Genomic DNA, 21,603 nt, shown 5'->3' with positions numbered 1-21,603 from the left:
TAGTCTAGCGCGCAGAAGCATTCCAAACACAATTCGGACACTTGATCACTTGATGTCACTGAAGCTGCCGCTATTGCTTCATGTTTTTGCACTTGGAGATCAGTGACATAAGGTTGACGAGAGTCCCTGGGAATTCGAATTAACTTCGTCACTTTTGTACTAGCTCTAATGGAGTTTGTATGTGAGAAATGACCTGGATGTAACCGTTTAACTGTCACCTGCATGTCACGCTGTGCGAGGCAACTTCCTCATATTTTGCAGCTTTGACAGATTTCAACGGATACCCGCCCATCCTTGAAGATAAACAGATAATACAACCAATAGTAACACGAGTTTTTAGTAGCAGGCACCGCCTTTACATAACATACGTTAGTTTGAGCCAATCAGCAGCCTAGGTGTCGCACCGCCCAACCCGGAGACGGATTTCCGAACCAAGTGTAGCAAAATAGCCTGTACTTTGTTTACGTACCGTTGGTTAGCTGACAGCCGTTGTAGCGCTTTACGCACGCAAACAACCGTATCTGCATGTCTCTGGTGGTTGCCTGCAGCTTCGTAAACTTTAAACCGAGTGTCCTGGATGTCGTGGATGGGATGTTTTGTTGAATGAGGGGGACCCGCTAGATGCCGACAGGAGGATGAACTCCATCACCGGCCGGGTTCTTGCCATCCCCGCCGCCTCTGTCACTAACTCTGGAGCTTCATCCTCCCGAGCCTTACATGTTGAGCTCACATCCCAGCAGGTAAATGCAAAGCCTCTGAGCTCGTGTTGATACGAACTGCTTTCCAATGAACTCAGGAAAACTGAGACCGGGCCCCTTCAGTGTGCTATGTACTAGTTTACAACGTCAGTTGCAACTGCTGCATGCAGAAACACGGCAGGCCTGCCAGGCTAGCTAGTTAGCCAGCAACTGCTAGCTTGCAGTTTGCTAACGTTAGCTTACTGGAAATTAATGCAACTGGACTGACACGCCAGACACACTAAAACCAGTTAGGCTGGTGTTAGGGATTTTTGAGGCCGGCTTTTTTCAGTGTGTTGCCCTATTTTGAGGGTATATATATCATTATACACGTTTAATTGTGTACGAAGCTAATATGCTTCAGCTAATGGTAACTTGACGTTATGTCAGCACGCAGGTGACAGCTCAGTTGAAAGGAAACGGTAGCATATGTCATTACTGTGATGTTATATTGTCTCATACAGCTATTTTATTGTGCTTTTAAAAAATATCTAGACCATGAACTAATTTCATTTATGCTTAGTTAAGCCTGGAGATTCTTTGGAAGCCTCAAAAATTCATCTTCCAGACATTCATTCATTTGGAAACGACATGTAAAAAGTTGGCAGATGACAGTTCATTCATTAGGGCTACCGACCTCAGACTGTAACATCAGTCCATCAAAGTCTCACAGACGTTAGATATTGATTGTAGTGAGAAACAGGCTATCCACGTTATTGGATATCTTTATTAGGCTGAGAGTCATAAATATTGTGCAGCTTTAAAAGCTAACATCCGATCTGCACACAACATCCAGCGAGTCCAACACCTATATGCAGCAGGGGTTTTTTGGACTTGTGTCAGCTACAAACCTACATCAAACCACTTCAGTCCAATCAGGAATCAAAGTATGTACAATAGAGATCACTTACAGTATGTTGCTCCACATTCACAGAAAAGGTGTGGAAATAAGTTTACTTTAGTAAACTGTGAAACTGTGAGTGCAGCTTATCTCCAATTCATGAGATTAAAATCTCTGGGACAAGCAGCAACATGTTTTCATCAAGCTGTCCTGCTGGGTCTTGCATACTGTTGGGGTTCGTAATGTGGGTGTCACTAACACAGCATGAAGTTCAGCTTTCCATCTTCTCGTTGGCCGTTTTTGCTTAGTATGACCTACTCCAATAGTAGGCCACACTAAGCAGTGTACATGATGGGGAGAACATGATAATTTACATTGGGCCAACAATTTTAATTTGTTCTTACACCAGTAGATCTAACTCTTTGACCCTAGTCTCTTGTTTAAGTGTTTGATTGCCTTAGATGTACATTTAGATAATATGTGGGTGTCAATTCAAACTGTGTCTTCAGTTCAATTAACATATTCCATTTTTATTTAGACTAAAAATAGATTACTTATACCTTATTTTTGCAAGGGTAATGTATGAATATCTGACATGCTGTATTTAGTGTGGTCACATGCTTGTAGCATTAACTTAATTATAGCAAAGACTTACTATAATTTCTGTTAACATTCCAACCCTACTTGCTCTTTAAAGGATCAGTTTATTACCCAAATTACTAATTGTTTTCTCACTTATCAAGTAGTGTCTGGCCATGTAAATAGTTTCAGTTTTATGTGTCGAGGTTCCAAAATATCTGACTCTGAATCTTCTGGAGCCACCCCAATACAATGGAGATGAATGAGCTTTTTTTTGTGCTTCTTAAAGCATTGAAAACTTACATTTGAAAGATTTATCTGCAGTTAAATTCCGTTCACTTCCATTGTATTGGCTTGGCAGCAGACATCTCAGAGACAGAGATCTCAAAACACCAGCAGAGAAACACTACTATACTACATACTATTGCTATGGGTCAGTAGAAAACACGTCCCTTTGTAATTTAGGTGAACTGACCCTAAATGTCATGTGCTCTCTCACTCACATTGATCTGTGACCACATGGATATATTATAAGGGCATATGGCTGAGACCAATGCCCTTCTCATTACTGGTTGCATGTAGATTTTGGTGATATGAGCACAACATCTTATTTTACAGCTGCACTAATCCGAAATTGCAGTGGATACATACATCAGCTAAATGCTTAAATATAGATGTAAAACTATCTTTCCAGATTTAATTGATTGAATTTGATTGTGTATTTTCCATACTGTTGTTTAGCTCCATAATAAAACTTGTTCACTGGCTTGCAGTACCAAAAGATACACTGAGAGCTAAACTCTGGAGAGATGATTAGATGAAACTGAAGGCTTCAACCTTCTGTACATAAACCTAATATGAAAACTGGGATTGTTCATTGAAAACAAATTGAAGCCAAACCTTTAAAGTTGCAGCGCTACAAATAACCAACGCTGAACACAACAAAATGCAATACTCAACACTGTGTATTGAGAGTGCTTGTTCTGCTGTAGAACTGTGTAATATGGACAAAATCAAATATCCCAGCAATGTTGACCAAATACTTATATGTGTATATATATCACAGTAATAGGAATGTACTGTAATGTGACAATATTTTGGGATAAGTGTTGGTGCTTTCAGAGAAGGACAGGACATGTGCACACAACAAATGTTAACCCAATTCCTAGTTTTTTATATCAATAATATAATAATATATCAATAATATAATAATTATATATCAATATTATATTCATGTAATTGCCCAGCTCTGCTTTGCTGTAGTGTTCATTTATCCAAGGTAATTTTTCTGACCAATCACAGTTGTTGGTTTTGAGCTTGCTTAGGTGGAAAGACCATTTAGGACTATGGAGAAATTGTAAGTGTAATATAAAAAAATCTGTGTAGAGATTCATTTGTTTTATTATGTTGTGTTCATATTTCTTGTGAAGAAAGTCTAAAAAGATTTTTCCATTTTTAAAGTCTGTACTTGTGTGTACTGTAAAATTAAATTTACACTTGTTTGTGCAATGTGAATATGAAGGTAGTTGTCTGTTATTTTATTCCCAAAAGATACATTTAAGGCCTAATTGATGATATGCAGTAAATGTGATTTTAAATATTGAATATTAGTCAAGCTAGCCATAATTAGATATCCCCAGCTCTCAGTAATACTGGAGGGATTACGCAACCAAATAATTCATTACTGTCATGAAATAATCTATTTTTAGTGATTTTATATTGAATTTATACATAACCCAAAAGACCATGTAGAATTATCACTATGTGTTTGCCTAAGGCAGCCATGAAATTGACACAAAGAGTTGCAAAAAGCTTGCCAGGTCAGTTAGTATGTATACTACTGAATTTCTTCATGTTATATTTTGCCCAGCACAGATACTTTGAGAGATCTTTGAGACTCTGTTTGCCAAATTTGACAATAAGACTTTTTCTAGCTGTTGGAGAGGCTTGAGTGTGTACATAATTCAAGACTATGGATGACTGTAGCTATATCATACACTCAGTTACCAGTTTATTAGGTACAGCTAGCTGAAACAATGCTATATCAGCGAGGGTAGACTAAATATTAGAAATGCCTACCAACAGCACCACAAACTCCAGCCTGCAGACTATGCACCATTAAATTGAATCAACTCCTTTCTAAAACAGTTTCAACAGAAAGTGGACATTATAACCTTCATCTATTGGGAGGCTTTATTAAACTCCATTAGTTTTAGTTTTCTGAATGTATGCGAATTCTGTGGCAGGGTCTAGTTTCATATCAGGTCTACGCAAATCATTTTGAGGGAATCCTCTACCTACAAAGTACAGCTGTAAAACTGTTTTAAGCCAGAGCTTTGATTTAGTGTGTCTTGTCCAGTTTCTAAGGAAATGGGATGTCTGTATGTTTGAATTATAGATGTTCAGCAGAAGGCTTGTGACCAGCTAATAACTCTGTCACACTAATCACTTTGTCACATACCACCATCAAACTTTTTGGATCACATTATGATATGTGGTCAACTAATAGGTAGTGGTCCCAACTTTGATCTTAGCCTGAGCTTGTAGTCTATAATAAGAGCTTTGATATTAGTGTAGTTTTACATTGGAGAGCCTAACACAGCACCGTAGTTTCATACTGCACAAGTGTACTCACAACCATTTCTCTCTGCCTGTGGTCCACATTAGCCCATTCAGAAATGTGCACTGACATTTTTAAGGGGGGGTTAAAAGTCCCTCACGGAACAATCAGTGTTTTTGTTTCTGAGGCCCTTAATCTTATAGGGAATCCCATGACTTAGATTTAGTCTCAGTATGGCTGCAGGAGAGAGGCCAGGCCTGCTGGTCAAGAGAGAAATTGTGCTTTAGTGACGTGTTTTCCTGAAGCAAGAACTTGCCAAATGGCCTTTCTGTGCCTCTTGTGTTTCCACACACACACACACACACACACACACACACACACACACACCGCCTTTCCAGGCATTGGTTTAGAGATTCACCAATAAATCATGTAGGTATTTACCTTTTAAAGCATTTACTTGTGCATCACTAGTATGCTGGCTTTAAGGTGAACTGATATACAGACTTTTGTTTTCAATGGAAAGTCACATGATTATAAATGATGGCTTTTCTATAGTTGGCTCTTTGTAATTTGTAGATTCTGTGATAAAACATTTTAGAGCTAAAAATGCTGGCACAGTAATAATAATAATAATAATAATAATAATAATAATAATAATAATAATAATTCTCATGTGACTGTCATGACTGGCTACTTAATTCTATCATGAAGATGTCATGCTTCTATTATTTGAACTGCTGACATCTAGCAGACTGTCACAGCTGGTGTTGCCTCTGTGCATGAGAAATAATATTTTTAGGCAGTTTATATATATAGGGTAGACAATGTGATACTTCATTGATATCTATAGGCATCTCTTTTCACTTGTCCTGGGACCCAGTAAGGGTTCTGTGTCTTCAGAGTAGCCTAGATAGTATTTGCCAATGAACATTACATGATTAGAATTAACCTGAACACAACAGCTCTTATGTCTTTTATTTGTTCTCAGTCTATCTTCACTATCTCTCCATCTCTTTCAATACTTTCCCTTACCAAACAGAGACGATTGCGTCATCTCCGGAGCATCGCAGCCAGAAACATTGTCAACAAGAATGGTTCCCCACTGCTGGACACTTACTTCACCCTTCACCTCTGTATAGGAGATCGCATATCTAGAGGTCTGTGTTAACACCCCTCCCACACACCTTCCACCTTGTTACTCCTCTATGTGAGAGCTGACAGTGAATAACATTGATTGGTCTAATTATTATATGGTTTGTGATGGTTGAGTAATTCAGTGAGCATCTCAAGCCAAAGTGTGATTGGAGAACAGGACGATCCACCCTAAAATAGCAATATACTATTGCAATGATTTTGGACACTAAATTTGCACATCTCCCTAAGCTGGTAATGTCATCAGTTTACACTTTATGGACCCCAGCATGGACATTGAACCAGTGACCGACTCTGTGGGCTCTGTGGGAGTACTTATTTAAAGCTTATCCATTCAAATGCTTTTTTAAATGTACAGCTCCAAGCTGTGAATCAGAACGCACCCATAATCCAGTAAAGTCACAGTGGTGTCCTCGCTATGTGTGGAGCAGCTTCAATAGTTTACTCTAGATGACATTATCACTACAGTCTTATGTATTGGCTTTCCAGCAGAAACTGGTTTAAATTCACAAATTAAAGCTGAGCTGAGGGTAGATTTAACCCAGTTTGTTCTGCATGAGTGTTTTTTAATCAGCGTTCTTTGATGTCTTTTTAGATTTTTACAAGAGTGAAGTCATACGAGATTCACTGGTGAGTATACTTACTTAAACCTTCAAACTCTTCATGTCTGCCTCCTGGGATTGGTTCAGGATGCTGTCATTACCTGCAGCCTGCTGTTGCAGTGTGTGTCAGTAAACTGGTCATTATGTGCAGTGCCACAATGAAGGAAGACAAGCTTCCTGTATTTTACTTGGCTGGCATTTATACCTGCTGCCTATCTGTCAGTCACAGTTGGACTTATTATTTCACTATAACCTTACTGGATTTCAAACATCAAAGTTACAGTGAAGTAACGGAACAAAGAACATGCTTTGTTGAATAAAATTTCAGACTTGCATCGACATGAATCAAATATGATATGTGCTGTTCTCTTCCGCAACTTTCTCTCTTGGTCTGTAAGCATCAGTCAGTTGTGTAAATGACCCAGCTGTATATTACTACATGATTCTTTGGCTGTTCTTACTCTTATTTGTGTGGCAGATGCAGGTCTGCACGAAGCTATAGCAGCCAAGGATAGCAAGCCATTACTGTCGGGCTTGCTGCCGAGTCATGAGCTGACCTAAGCTGCCTTCCAGGCATACTGTTCAGTACCCTTGGCAGACAAACTGTATAATGCACTGCAGGAGTCATGACTCCTGTCATTTCTCAGCCCAACTTCCTCCTGTTGAATTTAACATCCTTGCTGACATTCGTTCTCTAGTATTCTCCTTCCTGTCATAATTTGTCTAGGGAAACGTTTCCTGTTGGTCTTCCTGTTTTCATTCTAACTGCTTTGCCCCTTTAGCTTCCGCTACTGACTCTCACTAACCTACCCTGTGGATTATACTTCTGCTTTTGACATTCCTCTCCTGCCTGTCCTTGAAAGTGACCCAAAAAGCAAGAGATTTTCTCTCTGATGGAGGGAAATGGTACATAATTGAATGATGTAAATGGCTACAGTGCTTTGTAGAACCAGTACTATAAACTATATTTGGGGATCAGACTTTAAGGTTAATGTAGAACAGGATGATTCAGCTACTTTACATTGGATAGAGATCACGTTATGACCTTCAATTTGACAAGTACCACACATTTTTGATTTATTTATTTATTTTTTCAGATTTTCATCCAAACTCTTCAGTATGCACATAAAAACAAAACACTCACACTTGTATTGTCTCTACTTGTCTGACATAAACAGCAGCTTCAATTAAATCTTTATTTAATATTATTAGAAATTTAATTATAACTAAATTTAATAAATCAATTATTGTGCTGATCAGCTGTTAAGTCAGGTATTAATGTACTCTTATTATACTGATTATCCACACCAAGTGACTGCTAATCCTCACATGTGTGTGTGCGTGTGTGCATGTGCGTGTGTCAGAATCCAACTTGGCGGAGTCTGGACTTTGGCATGCTGCCAGACCTTCTGGACACCTCAGTGTCTTGCTTTGTGGTGAGGATCTGGGGAGGACAGGAGGAACAGTACCAGCTCCTCATAGAATGGAAGGTCAATCTGGATGGCCTCAGATACACAGGACAGCAGGTCAGCAACCACACACATAAAATGATGATAGCAATCTTTATTTGTATAATATCTAATTTTGTCACACGGAATCCCAGTGTGGCAGGAACTGTGTAAAGTCTACATGGGGAGATATAAGTGGTGAGAGCAAAAACCCATGAATACAGTTGTCATTTGTACACATAGTAAAGATGTTGTTTTACTGTCTGAAAATCAAACTTTAAGTCCAAACACATGAGGTGCAATTTCCCCCCCATTCTTTTACATGTGTTTTAGAGTATTTTACAATTGCTTTGGCTTAGTTTTGACAACAGAGTTTCAATTCGTAAAGCACTTGGTACTACAAAATGGTACTAAAATCTAACATAGCACACAAAATGAAAACATTTCTATCAAATAATGCAGGTAAATTAGATCATCACAATATTGTATATGTTTATCACAGAATTTTAATCATTATTGCATTTTAGAATAAAATGGTCTTCAAAAAATCAGAGCAGACAAACAGTAACTAATTCTCATCAAAGCCGAGTCTGCAAGTCATTTCTTGAAGATTATACAAATAGTGATGAGAAAAAAACTCAGTATTTGAAATGGTGTAGAGTAGGAATGGATATCCTGTTTTACTGTAATGTGATGCAGTCTAGAGTCTGACTTTACACTGCAGTAAATCCTACATTCTTACAAGGTAAAATGATGACTGTGACTGTAATTCACTGCATCAGTTTACTGTTTACATCCATTTCAAATATATGGCAGTGGTGGTGAAGTAATTAGCAATTGTGTTGCAGTGCTGCTCACCAGGGTAATGCTGTTGAAAATGAGAAGAAATATTTGCAAACACATGTTGCATTGATTCAGTGATCTGTACGCTTGCTGCAATAAGCATTGAAACTTGTGCTAATATGAGGTGTCTGTATTGTGAGGACTGAACATGTGTATTGGCACTTTGCATTAAGAGTTTTGCACATTGAAACTCTGTTTTGAGAAATGAGCCAGAGCAATCGTAAAATAATTCCGTGTTACTGCCATTCTTCCCCAGTGAGACTGTTTTCAAAGCTCGTAAACAGATAGCACAGTCTCACGCACATCCAGATGTCTGCTGTCCTTTGTTCTTTCTGTCTCAGTCCCTACAATGAGCCTCTACTGCCTCACTTTGTCCACAGATTCGATCCAGGAATCCAAATGAGATCATATTTGGATTGAATGATGGCTACTATGCAGCTGACTTTGATCACAAGGTACAGCCTTTTGTCCATTTTCCAGAGCTTCTGCGTCATAATGGAATACCCGGTTCTAATCTCATTAGCTTTATTTTTCACTGTTGGGCTTCTGCACTGAAACACTGACATGTGGCTGTTGCAGGATCAGTCGGAGCGGAAGAAAAACAGTCTACTTCAGGTCGACCAGAGTTCAGTCAGGAACTCCTACAGTGTTTTCTCTTTGCTCAGGTAAGATTCATGCCATGTAGCTGTATTACATCATATTAACATATCATTAGAACTCAACTTTCATCAAATCTATTGCATCATTATAATGCAGCAACCTAACTGCATTTCCTCTAGATTCTTATCTCTCATGTGCAGTGGATTTCAACTACTTACAAGGAATGTTTTATAGTATATTTGATTTTATTTTAACCCACACCTATTCTTTCTTCAAATCAGATCTTTTATTTACTTTTTTGCATAATTGGTCATGTGATTAGACTGCTGCTATTATGTGTGTTGCATATTTGTCTTTTGTATTCTGGCATTTGTATTCCAGCAGATGGTGCCACAGGAAAGCCAACATTTTGACCCATTATCAAGGAAGCTCTGCTGGCCTCCAACTTTAAATAAAGCCTGTAGTCTACACTGCATTTTTTTGGACATGGTGGTACAAATATATAGAACATTTTAGGGAATCTATCCCAATGAAGGCACCTTATTAGGCCAGCGTCAGACTTGGGATTGTGATTAGAATTGCCAAAAAGTACTGCTGTGGACTGTGAAAAATGGTTCCAATACAAATTTACACCACAAGAAGGAGACAGAGATTTGTTGAGTAAGTTGCTTGTTAGAAAGGGAACCCTGGTACAGTAATTAAGAACTTGAGACAACACAAGGCAGTTCTGGCATATGTTGACAAACATAGGCTTGTTGTCCTACATTTATATTTAAATGTGGTAGAATGTAAACACTGCTTTCAGCATCATCAAGGCTTCCCCTGAGGGAAACCCACTGTTTACCATAGCCTGAACACTAACAACATAATGACACCCCGTTTTAACTAAATAAATGTATATCTGGAAGGTTCAAGTTGAACACGTCCAAAATAAGATAAGGATACTGTCATTATGAGCATTATGAAGGCTTCCACTGACATTTTCCTACCATAAGAATTAAATAGGGGGACTTAAATGTGTCTCAGGCCTTTGCAGTGTCAATAAAAAGGAGTTATGCCAAAGCCGGCTGAACTTAGTGCTCCCTCATCTAGAAGTGGTCATGGTTTGTGTTTATATGAGAGGATACCATTGCCTCCCCAGCAGCTTGCAGGAGAAAAAAAGCCCAGTTTGTATCATAACTTTTATGACCTCTGCTCTTGCTTCTTCTATTATTGCAACTTTCTTCCACATCCTCTTCTATCCACACCCAGTGGGACTCTGCAGAGTTTAACACAGTTACATTGATTTCCCTCTTCCCACACGCTGCTCTGCCTGCAGCTCCTCACTCCTGTCAGAGTTTTTCCTTGGCTCAGTGCACTCATATGCACATGGTTTATGATTATGTACTGTAGAATGATTCGTCAGATACTGTACACTCCAACAGGGATTATCCTCCCACCCCCCATATATACCACTCAGTTTCTGACCCGCAGAGCTCTGCCTTTTTCAAAGTGCTTTAACATTCTGAAGCATTCAGGTGGAGTGCTGCTTGTGGAACCGTGCTTTGGGTTAAAATCTCTGCTTTTGGTATTGGCTCATCTACGTGGTTGCATGCATTGATAAATGATATATAGCAGCCATGTTTATATCCTGCTGCTGCTGCACCATGCATTGACATTTTCATCATGTAGTTTTTTTTTCTCCAGGAACAGTGATTCATGTCCACGGGGGACACCCACACTGTCAGATATTCTCACCCAACTCTCTCTCACTCTGCCTTGGCCCAGTGGAGAGTGTCTTTTTCAGTGCAGTGCTTTAATGGAAAACGATGAGTGCTGCTTTGCTAAGAACTCACTGGTTTTGATTAATGATGGTAATTTGTCAGCAGATTCACAGTCTGCTTTTCAGCCTAGCTCCAGTTGACAACACGGTGATGTGGGCTAGCAAACACAGCATGTCTCAGGTGGAGAGATGAAGAGGGAGAGTACAGATCATCAATCAGCAAAGTCTTGTCTCTTCCAAAGAGTCTTCCAGGCTGAGAAAGAGGCTGAGCCATATCCTGCAAAGAGCTGGGCCCCTGTCTGGGCATAAAGAAAACCAAGAAGACAGTGACGAAGATCAACCAGCTGTTCAACAAAGTTGTTTTTTTTTCCTTTTGTAGACACTATTACATCAGGTTTATGTTCCTCAACCTGCGAAGTACTCTTCTCTCTCTTACCAGGAAAAGTTTGATGTGTGAGCAGTAAGAGAGGAAGGAAAACCTGATAGGACTGGTGGTAGAACCAACTTATTGTCATCACATGACTGAGCTGCATATTAGACTAGTTGGATATTAACAAAAAGGAGAGGCAGAAGAGTGGTTTATAATGGTTAGAGGCCATCTTTTATGGCCTAATGTGTTCTTGCATGTCACATTGAAGTGGTGTGTAAGAGGAAGTACTTGAGTGGCCTTGCAGTGCTTACTTACAGCTTTCTGAAAGCAGAGAACTATGCACTTAGTTTTAGATGGTAGATAGTATTTAAAATAACAACAAAACCAATGTAGGTGCTGAATGTTGAAGGTTCAGGTCGATTGTAACAGTGGCCCATGTGACACATGTTAAACATCATTCTTGGGACACAACTTTCACAGTTCAGTGCTCTGACAGATTAAACCTGTCTCAAACTCCTAGAGCCTGAAGGGGAAACTTTCTCTTCCCCCATGATCAGAGCCATATGTCGCCTATGTTTCCTGATTTGCTTTTGTATGCTCCTATGTGGAGCATGCATGCATGTACAGTATGTGTCAACAAAAGCAGTGCACAGTGATGGTGAAGATCTGTGGGGGGGTCTCATGCTCCAGAGGCTGTTGAGGTGATAATGCTTTCCTGCAGGCAGCCCCTGAGGTCTACTCACCTGCTGGTTAAATGCTGTGGCTGTGTTCTCAGTCATGGGATGTTGTTGTGGTCCTGTGTTAACCAGGCAGCTGGATCGGAGTTCACGGCTGACCCTGGGGTCTCAACCAGCAGCAGCCAGACTACACAAACAAACTGACTGCCTAAGCTTTAAATCACCATGGAGATATGAATGTGGATTCTCTTGTTTTTATTTCACACCTCTGGAGTGGACTGACGTAGAATCCCCTATATATATACCCCTATATACTGTACATATTTTAAGAGGTAGTTTAAGGTTATTTTTTTAAATTTAGGCAGTGGGCCTGCAACACCCACATTTTTTCAACCTGAGATTACATTCTCTCAAGGGTAAGACCTCAGACATGTATTTTTTTCCAGCTTGTCTGCCTTCCATTCTCACTACCTACCCAATTCTTTCCTTCTCTCTATTTTTCCCTCACTGTCTCCAGCGTTACAGCTTCTGTGGTGCTTGCCTTGCAGTGTTGTCTGCTGTTATCTCAGCTTGTTGATGTAGGGTTCATTCCTTCCCCCTCTAAAATTATACCCCAACTTAATACTACTTAGCTTTAGCCTCTCTTTGTGTTTTCTGGGTTCTCAAACAAAAGACAGGAGGCTTTGTCCAATAGAAATTTATATATATATATATATATATGTGTGTATATATGTGTGTGTATCTATATATATATATATATATATATATATATATATATATATATATATATATATATATATATATATATATAGATGATATGTGTCATCCTCAATCTCAATCTACTAGAGGCCTGGGACTTTGAGGGTTCTGCACAGTATCTTAGCTGTTCCTAGGACTGCACTCTTCTGGACAGGGACTTCAGATGTTGAACCTGGAATCTGCTGCAGCCACTCTCCCAGTTTGGGGGTCACAGCCCCCAATGCTCCAATTACCACTGGCACCACTGTTGCTTTTACTCTCCACATCTTTTCTAGCTCCTCTTTCAGCCCTTGGTATTTTCCGAGCTTCTCGTGTTCCTTCTTGATATTGCTGTCGCTTGGGATTGCTACATCTATCACCACTGCCTTCTTATGCTGTTTGTCGATCAACACGATGTCTGGTTGGTTAGCCTTTACCAGTTTGTAATTCTGGATCTGGAAGTCCCACAGGATCTGAGCTCGGTCATTCTCAACTACCTTAGGAGGTGTCTTCCATTTTGACCTTGGGACTTCCAGCCCATACTCGTGGCAGATGTTCCTGTACACTATACCAGCCACTTGGTTATGGCGGTCCATGTATGTTGTTCCTGCTTGCATCTTACAACCTGCTGTTATGTGCTGAACCATCTCAGGGGCATGTTTGCATAGTCATCCTGGACAGTGGTTTTGACACTCACTAGTCCTCGACCTCCCTCGTTCCGCTTAGTGTAGAGTCTCAGGGTGCTGGATTTGGGGTGAAACCCTCCATGCATTGTGAGGGGCTTCCTTTTCTTGAGATTAGTGGCCTCTTTGGCCAGTTTATTATACCAGCGGGGTATCTGATGACTGACAGGGTGATTGGGTTAATGGCTAGGATCTTGTTATTTCCATTCAGCTTGCTTTTCAGGACCTGCCTTACTCTGTGGTATTTGGCTGTGGCTGACTTCCTTGCTGCCTCCTCATGGTTTCCATTTGCCTGCAGGATCCCAGGGTATTTGTAGCTGTCCTGAACAACTGCAATGTTGCCTTCTGGTAGTTCACCCCCTCGGTTCTGATCATTTTCCATCTTTTTGATACCATCCGACCACACTTGTCCATTCCGAACGACATTCCAGTGTCATTGCTGTAGATCCTGGTCGATGCCTTGCTCATTCTTGGCATACAGCTTGATGTCATCCATGTAGAGGAGGTGACTGATGGTTGTTCCTTTGGAACCGATATCTGTAGCCACTCTTTGTGATGATCTGACTGAGGGGGTTGCTGCATTCATATCTTCTAGCAGACTTTCAGAGGGTACTTTGTCACTTAGCATAGTATGTAGTGCTGCATTAACATCTTTCCCTGTCACATTGTAATTGGGGGTCCAGCTTGGTCATGATTTTCAATCTCAGGTCAGTCGCTCTCGTGTTAAGTGAGTCCGTGCCGTAAGAGCTCCCCCTTGCCGTAGCATGTTTGTTATACCTCATCAATCTCTAGTTGTGATAGCAGTTGCCGCTTGCAGATGTTAGAACACTGAGCCAGGAGTTGTTTGTTATTTGGCTTACCACACCGGCACCTTAAGTGACCATGACTAACAGTTTAAGATTTTTAGTGTGAGACAAGGGCAAGGAGCTCTTGTTGATGACTGGGGATCCAGACATCTATAATTATCTGTGTGACCCTTTTTTGACCCTTTTGAGACCAAATATCTTTTCTCAAGATCTCTTTGGCTTCCCTGCATCTCTGTTGTAGTTGTCATGTAAACATGGTTTATAGCAACTCAGCAGACCCAACAAAAGAACATCAGCCTGGAGGAGTAGAAGTGCATATGCAGGCTTGCCTAAGAAACTCCAGTAATCTTATCTTCCATTCCATATAAATGGAGACAATGGTGAAAGTGAACAACAAATGGTTAAATGTGTTGACATTCTTTGGCAATGAGATAAAGACAGAATTTAGAAGTGTTGTTTGTTGTGATTTTCCTACTGTGGTGCTGTCTGTTTTGTCCCTGGCAGAAGTGTGATAGTGGGACATTATCCTCAATTTGTTGTCACAAAATGTCTCAGAGCTTGTTTTGAATAGCTTAATTGGCTGTCCTGTTCAGCCTGTGGTGTTTGAAAAATGGTTGCTGGAAATTAATTCAGTACAGCATTAGTCCTTGGGCTTGTTTCCTCTGACCCAGGTTTGTTTGACAAGTGCATTGGGCACACTTGGATGTATTGAACAGCTGGAAGACTGGTTAGGCCACACTATGTTCAGTACATTTAGAATGCTGCAGCCATTCTATTTGTCTGCTGAGTTTGAACCAGTCGATTCATTTACCTGATTTGAATGCCAATTTCTGATAGGAAGGCACTATGCCTTGTGCATTATTGCCTGTCTGGTTTGCTAGATCCTACCTGTTGCCTGCACCTCTTTCCCTCCTTTTCTCTCACACGCAAAAGGTTTTGTAGTTGAGTCAAGTATTTCTTTGGAACAAAAGTTCTGCAGTGATATGGGTAAGGAATTGGAAGATTGTCTGCAAATAAGAAAGACCGAAAGGTTTCATGCGACCAACTTCAGCTGTTGCATAGTGATGTTAATTGGCATCTCGTCATTCATACCTCCCTGTTCAAAAAACAGTGCTACGTGAGGCCTTACAATGTGGCCTACATGATGTTTCCTTCTTAGTTTTTATCAAAGGAACAGCCATGTACTCCCTGGTGTCTTCTTCAGTTCTTTCTCTTGCTTATCTTTGTGAGCCAGATCACACATCATCATTTACTGATTCCTTCTCAGCCCTGATTGCAAAATTGCAGATGCTGGATCATAACACAGCATGTAAAGCATGGCAATTATTTAGTTCAAGATAATCAGTAAAAGTAAATGAACAGAAAACAGAAGACCTGTTTCAGAGAGGCTGCCAGGTCTGCTGCCCTCCAGCTGCACTGAAAGGACTTTAAAAAAGACTGGAAGCTCATGAGTTTAATCCATTTTCATGTACTTGATTTTAACATTTGTCATTTTATCACTTTGTATCTACTATACCTAAAAGCCCCTATTAAATATTTTCTACAAGAAAATAGATGCCTTCTGTTTATCGAAAAATCTGGAAGTTTCAAAAGCACAAGTTTCATCTGACACCCCTGCAGGACCTAGTGCCACGGTCAAAGGAGAAAATATTATTGTTTTTCTGATGTTTATCGGCATCAAGGGTTGAGTGCACAGGCTCAGTCATAACTTCCTGCAAATCCCCTGTGGCAGTTCTAAGTTACCTCTCACGCCTTGGACAGTTGTCATGGCTCGTGAGAAGGAGTTCTCTGGACACTTGCCCAGTGATTAAACTGCTGCCCCAATGAGGGTGCACGATGGGAACCCCCGTGCCTCCCCTGCTGGTCCGTAGCTTGTGATAGGGCCTGATGGGCAGGCGTTAGGCCAAGACTTAGGCTTAGTGATAAGGGGGCAGACATGCGTGAAAAGGAGAGAGGAGATAACTATTCTCACCTGGGGGAAAAGGCCATATCAGATTCTACCATCACAATCGCCTAAACAGATGAAGCTGTCAAAACAGATTTGCCCTGATGTTCCAAAGGACTATCTCCAACTGCTATCGCTGTCACCTCAGACAGATTAAAAAACATGGGCAGAAAATATGAAATTATTTTCTTGTAGGACTCCTCCCGAAAGCTCTATTTACATCGTCATAGAAACGTTTTTTTCCCCGAGTTGGTTGCTGTGTGATGTTTCATAACAAAAAATACCCCCCTAGGATTTGTAAAATGACCCCATCAAGCTGATCAAAAAACCCTCTTACACTAAACCCACTCAAGAGGCAATTTCTTAACGACTCACAGCAAGCGCATGGCTTACTTACCAGCTAGGAAAACCCTATTCGCATCAGCCTTATGACCCAAACCACAGGGTTAGAGTTAGGAGAGAAAGAAACATGCTAACAAGAAGAGATAATAACATCTTTATTTGAACCCAGACAGTTGAGCCATTCTGTATCCATCAAGAAAGAAAGATAACCATTTACTGTACAATCCAACTCTCATGGCATAGGAATGGCATTGAGACATTTAGCAAGAAGTGTATGATCTAACACCAGTCTGACAGTATGATTGCTGATTGCCAGTTCCCCCTTTTGTTTGTCCTCTGTAACTCATTCTGACCATGTGGGATTGTTGTCTGTAGATGAGTTGTTGGAGTCCCTTGGGTGGTGTTGAGGGGGTTTTGTCTCTCTTTCTATGGGCTCTGGACTTGAAGAAAACATACTTGGAAGTTAATTGCCCCTGTGATTGATGGTCTAAATAATACACTGGCTTGTCATTTATGTACTGATGTTGCTGTTCCCTATTTCAGTGATGACAGTGACAAGGCATTTGGAATAAGGCCTCCATTTTTGTGGTTTTAATTAAGTACTTGGCCTTTTAACGGTTGTCTTCGCTTTCTGGGACTGATGGGTTCCGATCCATTGGACAACTTTTGATCTCAAACTGTGGTTAGAATATTAGAAAATAATAATGATTAAACTTTTGTTGTGATATTTGTGGTTTGTGGTATTTAAGAACTTGATCAGTTTGGTCTAATGAACTGTAGACTTTTATTATTAGGAATGTTCTCAATATTGTTTTGGTCCTTTTGTTTAATGTCAAAACTCGTCATTAACTTTTACAGTTTAGGAGACTCAGCATTCGGGCCGGAACAATGAAGTTCAACCCCAGTAAATCAGAAAAAGGAGGAGGGATAACAAACACACTGCACAATGACTCTTCCACATGGGGACAATCATAATTCTTACGATGCCCTCCAAACACTGTAAACATCCAAGCTAAATGAAATGAATTGCTGGTGTAGTCATAACACCGATGCAGCCAGTCAATTTAGTGGCCTCTTGGAAACACATTTTCAACATGGGGTTCTTGTGGTCCAGTGTGTGGTTACGCACAAAGATCTGGATGGTGATTATGTGTTCTCGTCCTGCAGGCTTCACACAGCTCAGAGAGCTATCAAGCAGACCCAAGTGACCGTGCAGAAGATTGGGAAGGAGATCGAGGAAAAACTAAGGACGACAGCAACCTGCACAGAGCGGGTGAGCACAGTCACCCATCAGCAGCAAATTCCAACTCATCAGCAACTTACCTTTAAATCAGCAGCAGTCTTAAGGCAGCTTATTTGCTTATTTTCAGTAGCAGGCGGTATTGTTTCATCAGCTTGTGTTATTGTAGAAATATGAAAAATGAGTTGAATTTCATGTTTTGGGAAAATATATAAAGATGAAGTGCAATTGGAGATGTGACGTTTTCAGTGAACGCTCATTAACGCCGGAGAGCAGTAATTGCTTTAATCAGCGATAACAGGCCCATTGGCTTCTACACTAATAATAAACATCAGCAGGCTGTATTGTGCTAAATACTTAACAGGATTTAAGAGCTTGTATCACCCAAATCCCTAGATGTAATTGTAATGTGAGATTATACCCTTTGGGTAGCCTTTATATCTTTTTGTTTTGATGGCTCAACTGAAAAGTGGAGAACGAGCAATATCCCGCCTGCCTAAATTATAACGCTTTGACCAAAATCCACTGTTTGTTTCCACCTCCTGTCATATCCTCGACTAGGATCTACAGCAAAAGCAAGAAAGCATATGTAACATTTTTGTAATTGTCAGCCGCACAGCTGTGAAAACTGAGCACTGATCCCAGGTTTGACATTGTGTTTACTGTAAACATTCACTTCAAAAGCATCCCCTCTTGTGCTGTTATAAAAGCCCAGAGGTGGCGACACTTTGGTGTTTTTATCCTTTAGGTAGACTTACCTTTGGAAAAAGCATTTTTCTGGCCCAGGATTTCATACCTTACATGCCAAAATTCATTTTGGGCAGCTGGGATATTTTTGTGTCCACCCGTGTTTCAAATCTACGTGAGTGTGTGTGTTGTGTATGTGCTTTTGCACGTATACAAAATTTAAAGGATTTGAGTTCCTCTTTAGACAGCTGTTACATCTGTTGCTTTCCATCATGCTCTCCATCGGCTTTTGATATGGGTGATTTTTTTGTTCCTTTCCCCAGACCTTCACCCTACCTTATTTAAGTAGCTCCACTATAGCCTTCTCAAGCCTTCCCACAAAAACATTGAGGCTCCATTCTTTTGCCACAAAGGATCCCTTTCAAAAGCATGTCTCTGATATTTCCCCCTCAGTGAAACATTCCCTAAAACCCTTTTCAGAGCTCACATCAGCTAATAAATCACATAATCCTCGTCCTCTACCTTTCAGTAAAACCTGACAACTTGCAGTGAGTGGAGCATTGTTTGGCTCTTCTAAGGGTTTCCCTCATTGCCTTTGGAGAGCTCCCTAGTATCTTTCTGTGCATGTCATAGTGAGCATGGATCAAAGGGGGACAGAGTGGAGGCCACTAACCCCAGCACATGGCCCTTTCACCCTCTCACCCACACTCTGTCATTAATCTGCTGGGTTATAATATGCCCCCCCACGCCTGCTGTTTATTTACTCAGCTGACCCACTGCTGTTTGATGTTTAGTAGGAGTCAGACGGGCCCTGGTGGTGGATTACAGTCTCACATACACATACACACACACACACACACACACACACACACACACACACACACACTATGACATGGCTGTGACCCACTTCGTCAACTATGCCGTTCAGTGAAAGTGTAGGAGGCTCATGGTTCGTGCCAAAGCCAGTGGTGGTTGACATGCAAGCATCAGGGTGCGACACATTGGAGAGATGGAGGCTCTATCACTCTTCTCTCTGCGACTGATACTCCTCTCTGTTTTCACTACAAAGCCCTCAGAAGTCTTCAAGAAGAAGCTTGTCTGTGGTTCCTCTGATCGAGGTCACGATCACTATCTAAGTGTGTGTGTGTGTGTGTGTGTGTGTGTGTGCGTGTACATGTACATGTACTTGCCACATAGTAAGGGCTGAAACAGGTTTTTTACCTACAGAGTGAGGACATTTTTGGAAAGTCCTCACAACTTCAAAGGGCTGTTTGAAGGTTAGGACTTGGTTTTAAGGGTTAGGTTAGAATGAAGTTAGGGTTAGGGTGAGGGTAAGGGTTAGGGCTAGGTGTTTAGTTGTGATGGTTAAGGTTAGGGTAAGGGGCTAGGGAATGCATAATGTCAATGACGGTCCTCACAAAGATAGAAGTACAAAGATGTGTGTGTGTGTGTGTGTGAGATGCCACAGTCCTTGCTTGCAAACTACATGATGAATAACAAGGCTGGATCTCTTTTATCCTGCCAGCAAGCTCACACCACATCTCTCCATTATCCATGTCATTCTCTGTGGCGTCTTCATGTTTTTCTTTTCCATCTCACATTACATGTTCATCATCTTAGTCTCTTTGCATGTTGTGAAGTTGCCCTATCTGTTCATTCCAACTTATCATTTTTCATTGAATGTTTCTGTTAACCTCCAATCTCTCCCCTTCATCTACCGTATTCCACGTCCACATCCATCAGTCAATGAATGCCTAGTGCTGTTCCTCATTAGATGGTTAGCCCACTGCAGGCTCCCCCTCTACCAGATAGAGACATGAAGCCTGATGAAGGGACACCCTATAGAGAGGGCGAGATGTTGACTAATGACCTGCACTCTGATGCTCTTGCTGGTCAGGCAGCATGTGGTGAGAGAGAGACGCCAGCCGAGAGTTGTGGGTACAGAGACAAAAACAGATGCACATCTGCAGCTGATGGGCTTTATTGTGGTATCTCACTTGGGTTTGTGTTTGAGGGTTTGTGTATATCCACATGTTTGCGTGTGCCATGGTTTTCTGTGTGTTGGGCGTTACTCTTTAGTATTTTTTAAATCTTAATCTAGTGAAAGGCGACTGAGCACACTTGGTCTTTGCATCGATTCCAATTTATCGTATGTGCTGTAAGCCGTTCCAGTGAGCAAGCAGCTCATTTGAATGAACCTCCCACCTGCTTGCGCTTCTCCTCCCATCTGTGCACAGTGCTCTCTGTGCTTGGCACTAAAATACCACACAGACAGGCAAATCAAATTTCAGGGTCGGAGAGCTGCTTGTGCTGGTCGTTGTGCCACCACTAATACAGCCCTCAGCCTCATCTCCTCGCAGCTGCTTGCATATTAACAGCCAGAACACCGGTTAACTTGCAGCCAGCCATTCCCATGACTTGGGCTCATTACTAAACCTTTTCACCTGTAACATTGATCTCAGGGCTAGAGTGAGATGTTTTTCGAATAGTCGAATTAAAAAAATTTTTGTCATAAGTTATTGACAGTGGATTTTGGATTATCGACTGTGAGTATTGGTTCAGTAGATATACATTAAATCAATGCAACATGGATCAGCCTGCGGAATAATGTCTGTTTTTGACTGAGTTAGTAAGATTTTAGAGGTCTTTATAAAGGGTAATAAACACTAAAAATTGTTGTGACCACATACTAAATATTTTCCTTCATCCTCTTTCTCTGTTTTCTCCCCATATCATTCGCTCTGTTTTCTCTGAACAGAAGAAAGAGCGGGAGTGCATGCAGCTGCGTATAGTTGTGCTGCGTAGTGAACTGCAGCGGCAGAGGAAGGCCCTTGGCAGGGAGACAGACCTGCGGCAGAAAGAGCGGGCACAGCTTCAGAAGAAAGGTAAAGCGAATGGGTGCACATACAACAGGTACACTTGGACTGATGTGCCTCTCAACACCACACTACAAGTTCTAATGTTGTAAACTTTCCCCAATGAAATGGAAGA

At 41.0% G+C, this 21,603-nt stretch overlaps 1 protein-coding gene across 1 annotated transcript in view; it reads left to right on the top strand.

Moving 5' to 3' along the window:
- The first annotated feature begins 390 nt into the window (after positions 1-390).
- Positions 391-21,603, top strand: part of uvrag (UV radiation resistance associated gene) — an 88,972-nt gene continuing 67,759 nt past the window's right edge. The window contains exons 1-8 of the mRNA XM_044222646.1: positions 391-740; positions 5,757-5,874; positions 6,465-6,499; positions 7,836-7,997; positions 9,143-9,217; positions 9,342-9,427; positions 17,853-17,958; positions 21,371-21,497. Coding sequence (XP_044078581.1) covers positions 636-740; positions 5,757-5,874; positions 6,465-6,499; positions 7,836-7,997; positions 9,143-9,217; positions 9,342-9,427; positions 17,853-17,958; positions 21,371-21,497 — 814 coding nt within the window. The 5' untranslated portion in view covers positions 391-635. The remainder of the gene's footprint in view (positions 741-5,756; positions 5,875-6,464; positions 6,500-7,835; positions 7,998-9,142; positions 9,218-9,341; positions 9,428-17,852; positions 17,959-21,370; positions 21,498-21,603) is intronic.

The sequence above is a fragment of the Siniperca chuatsi genome, linkage group LG14 (assembly GCF_020085105.1).
Source record: "Siniperca chuatsi isolate FFG_IHB_CAS linkage group LG14, ASM2008510v1, whole genome shotgun sequence".
NCBI lineage: Eukaryota > Metazoa > Chordata > Actinopteri > Centrarchiformes > Sinipercidae > Siniperca > Siniperca chuatsi.
This window is presented reverse-complemented; position numbering and strand designations above follow the sequence as displayed.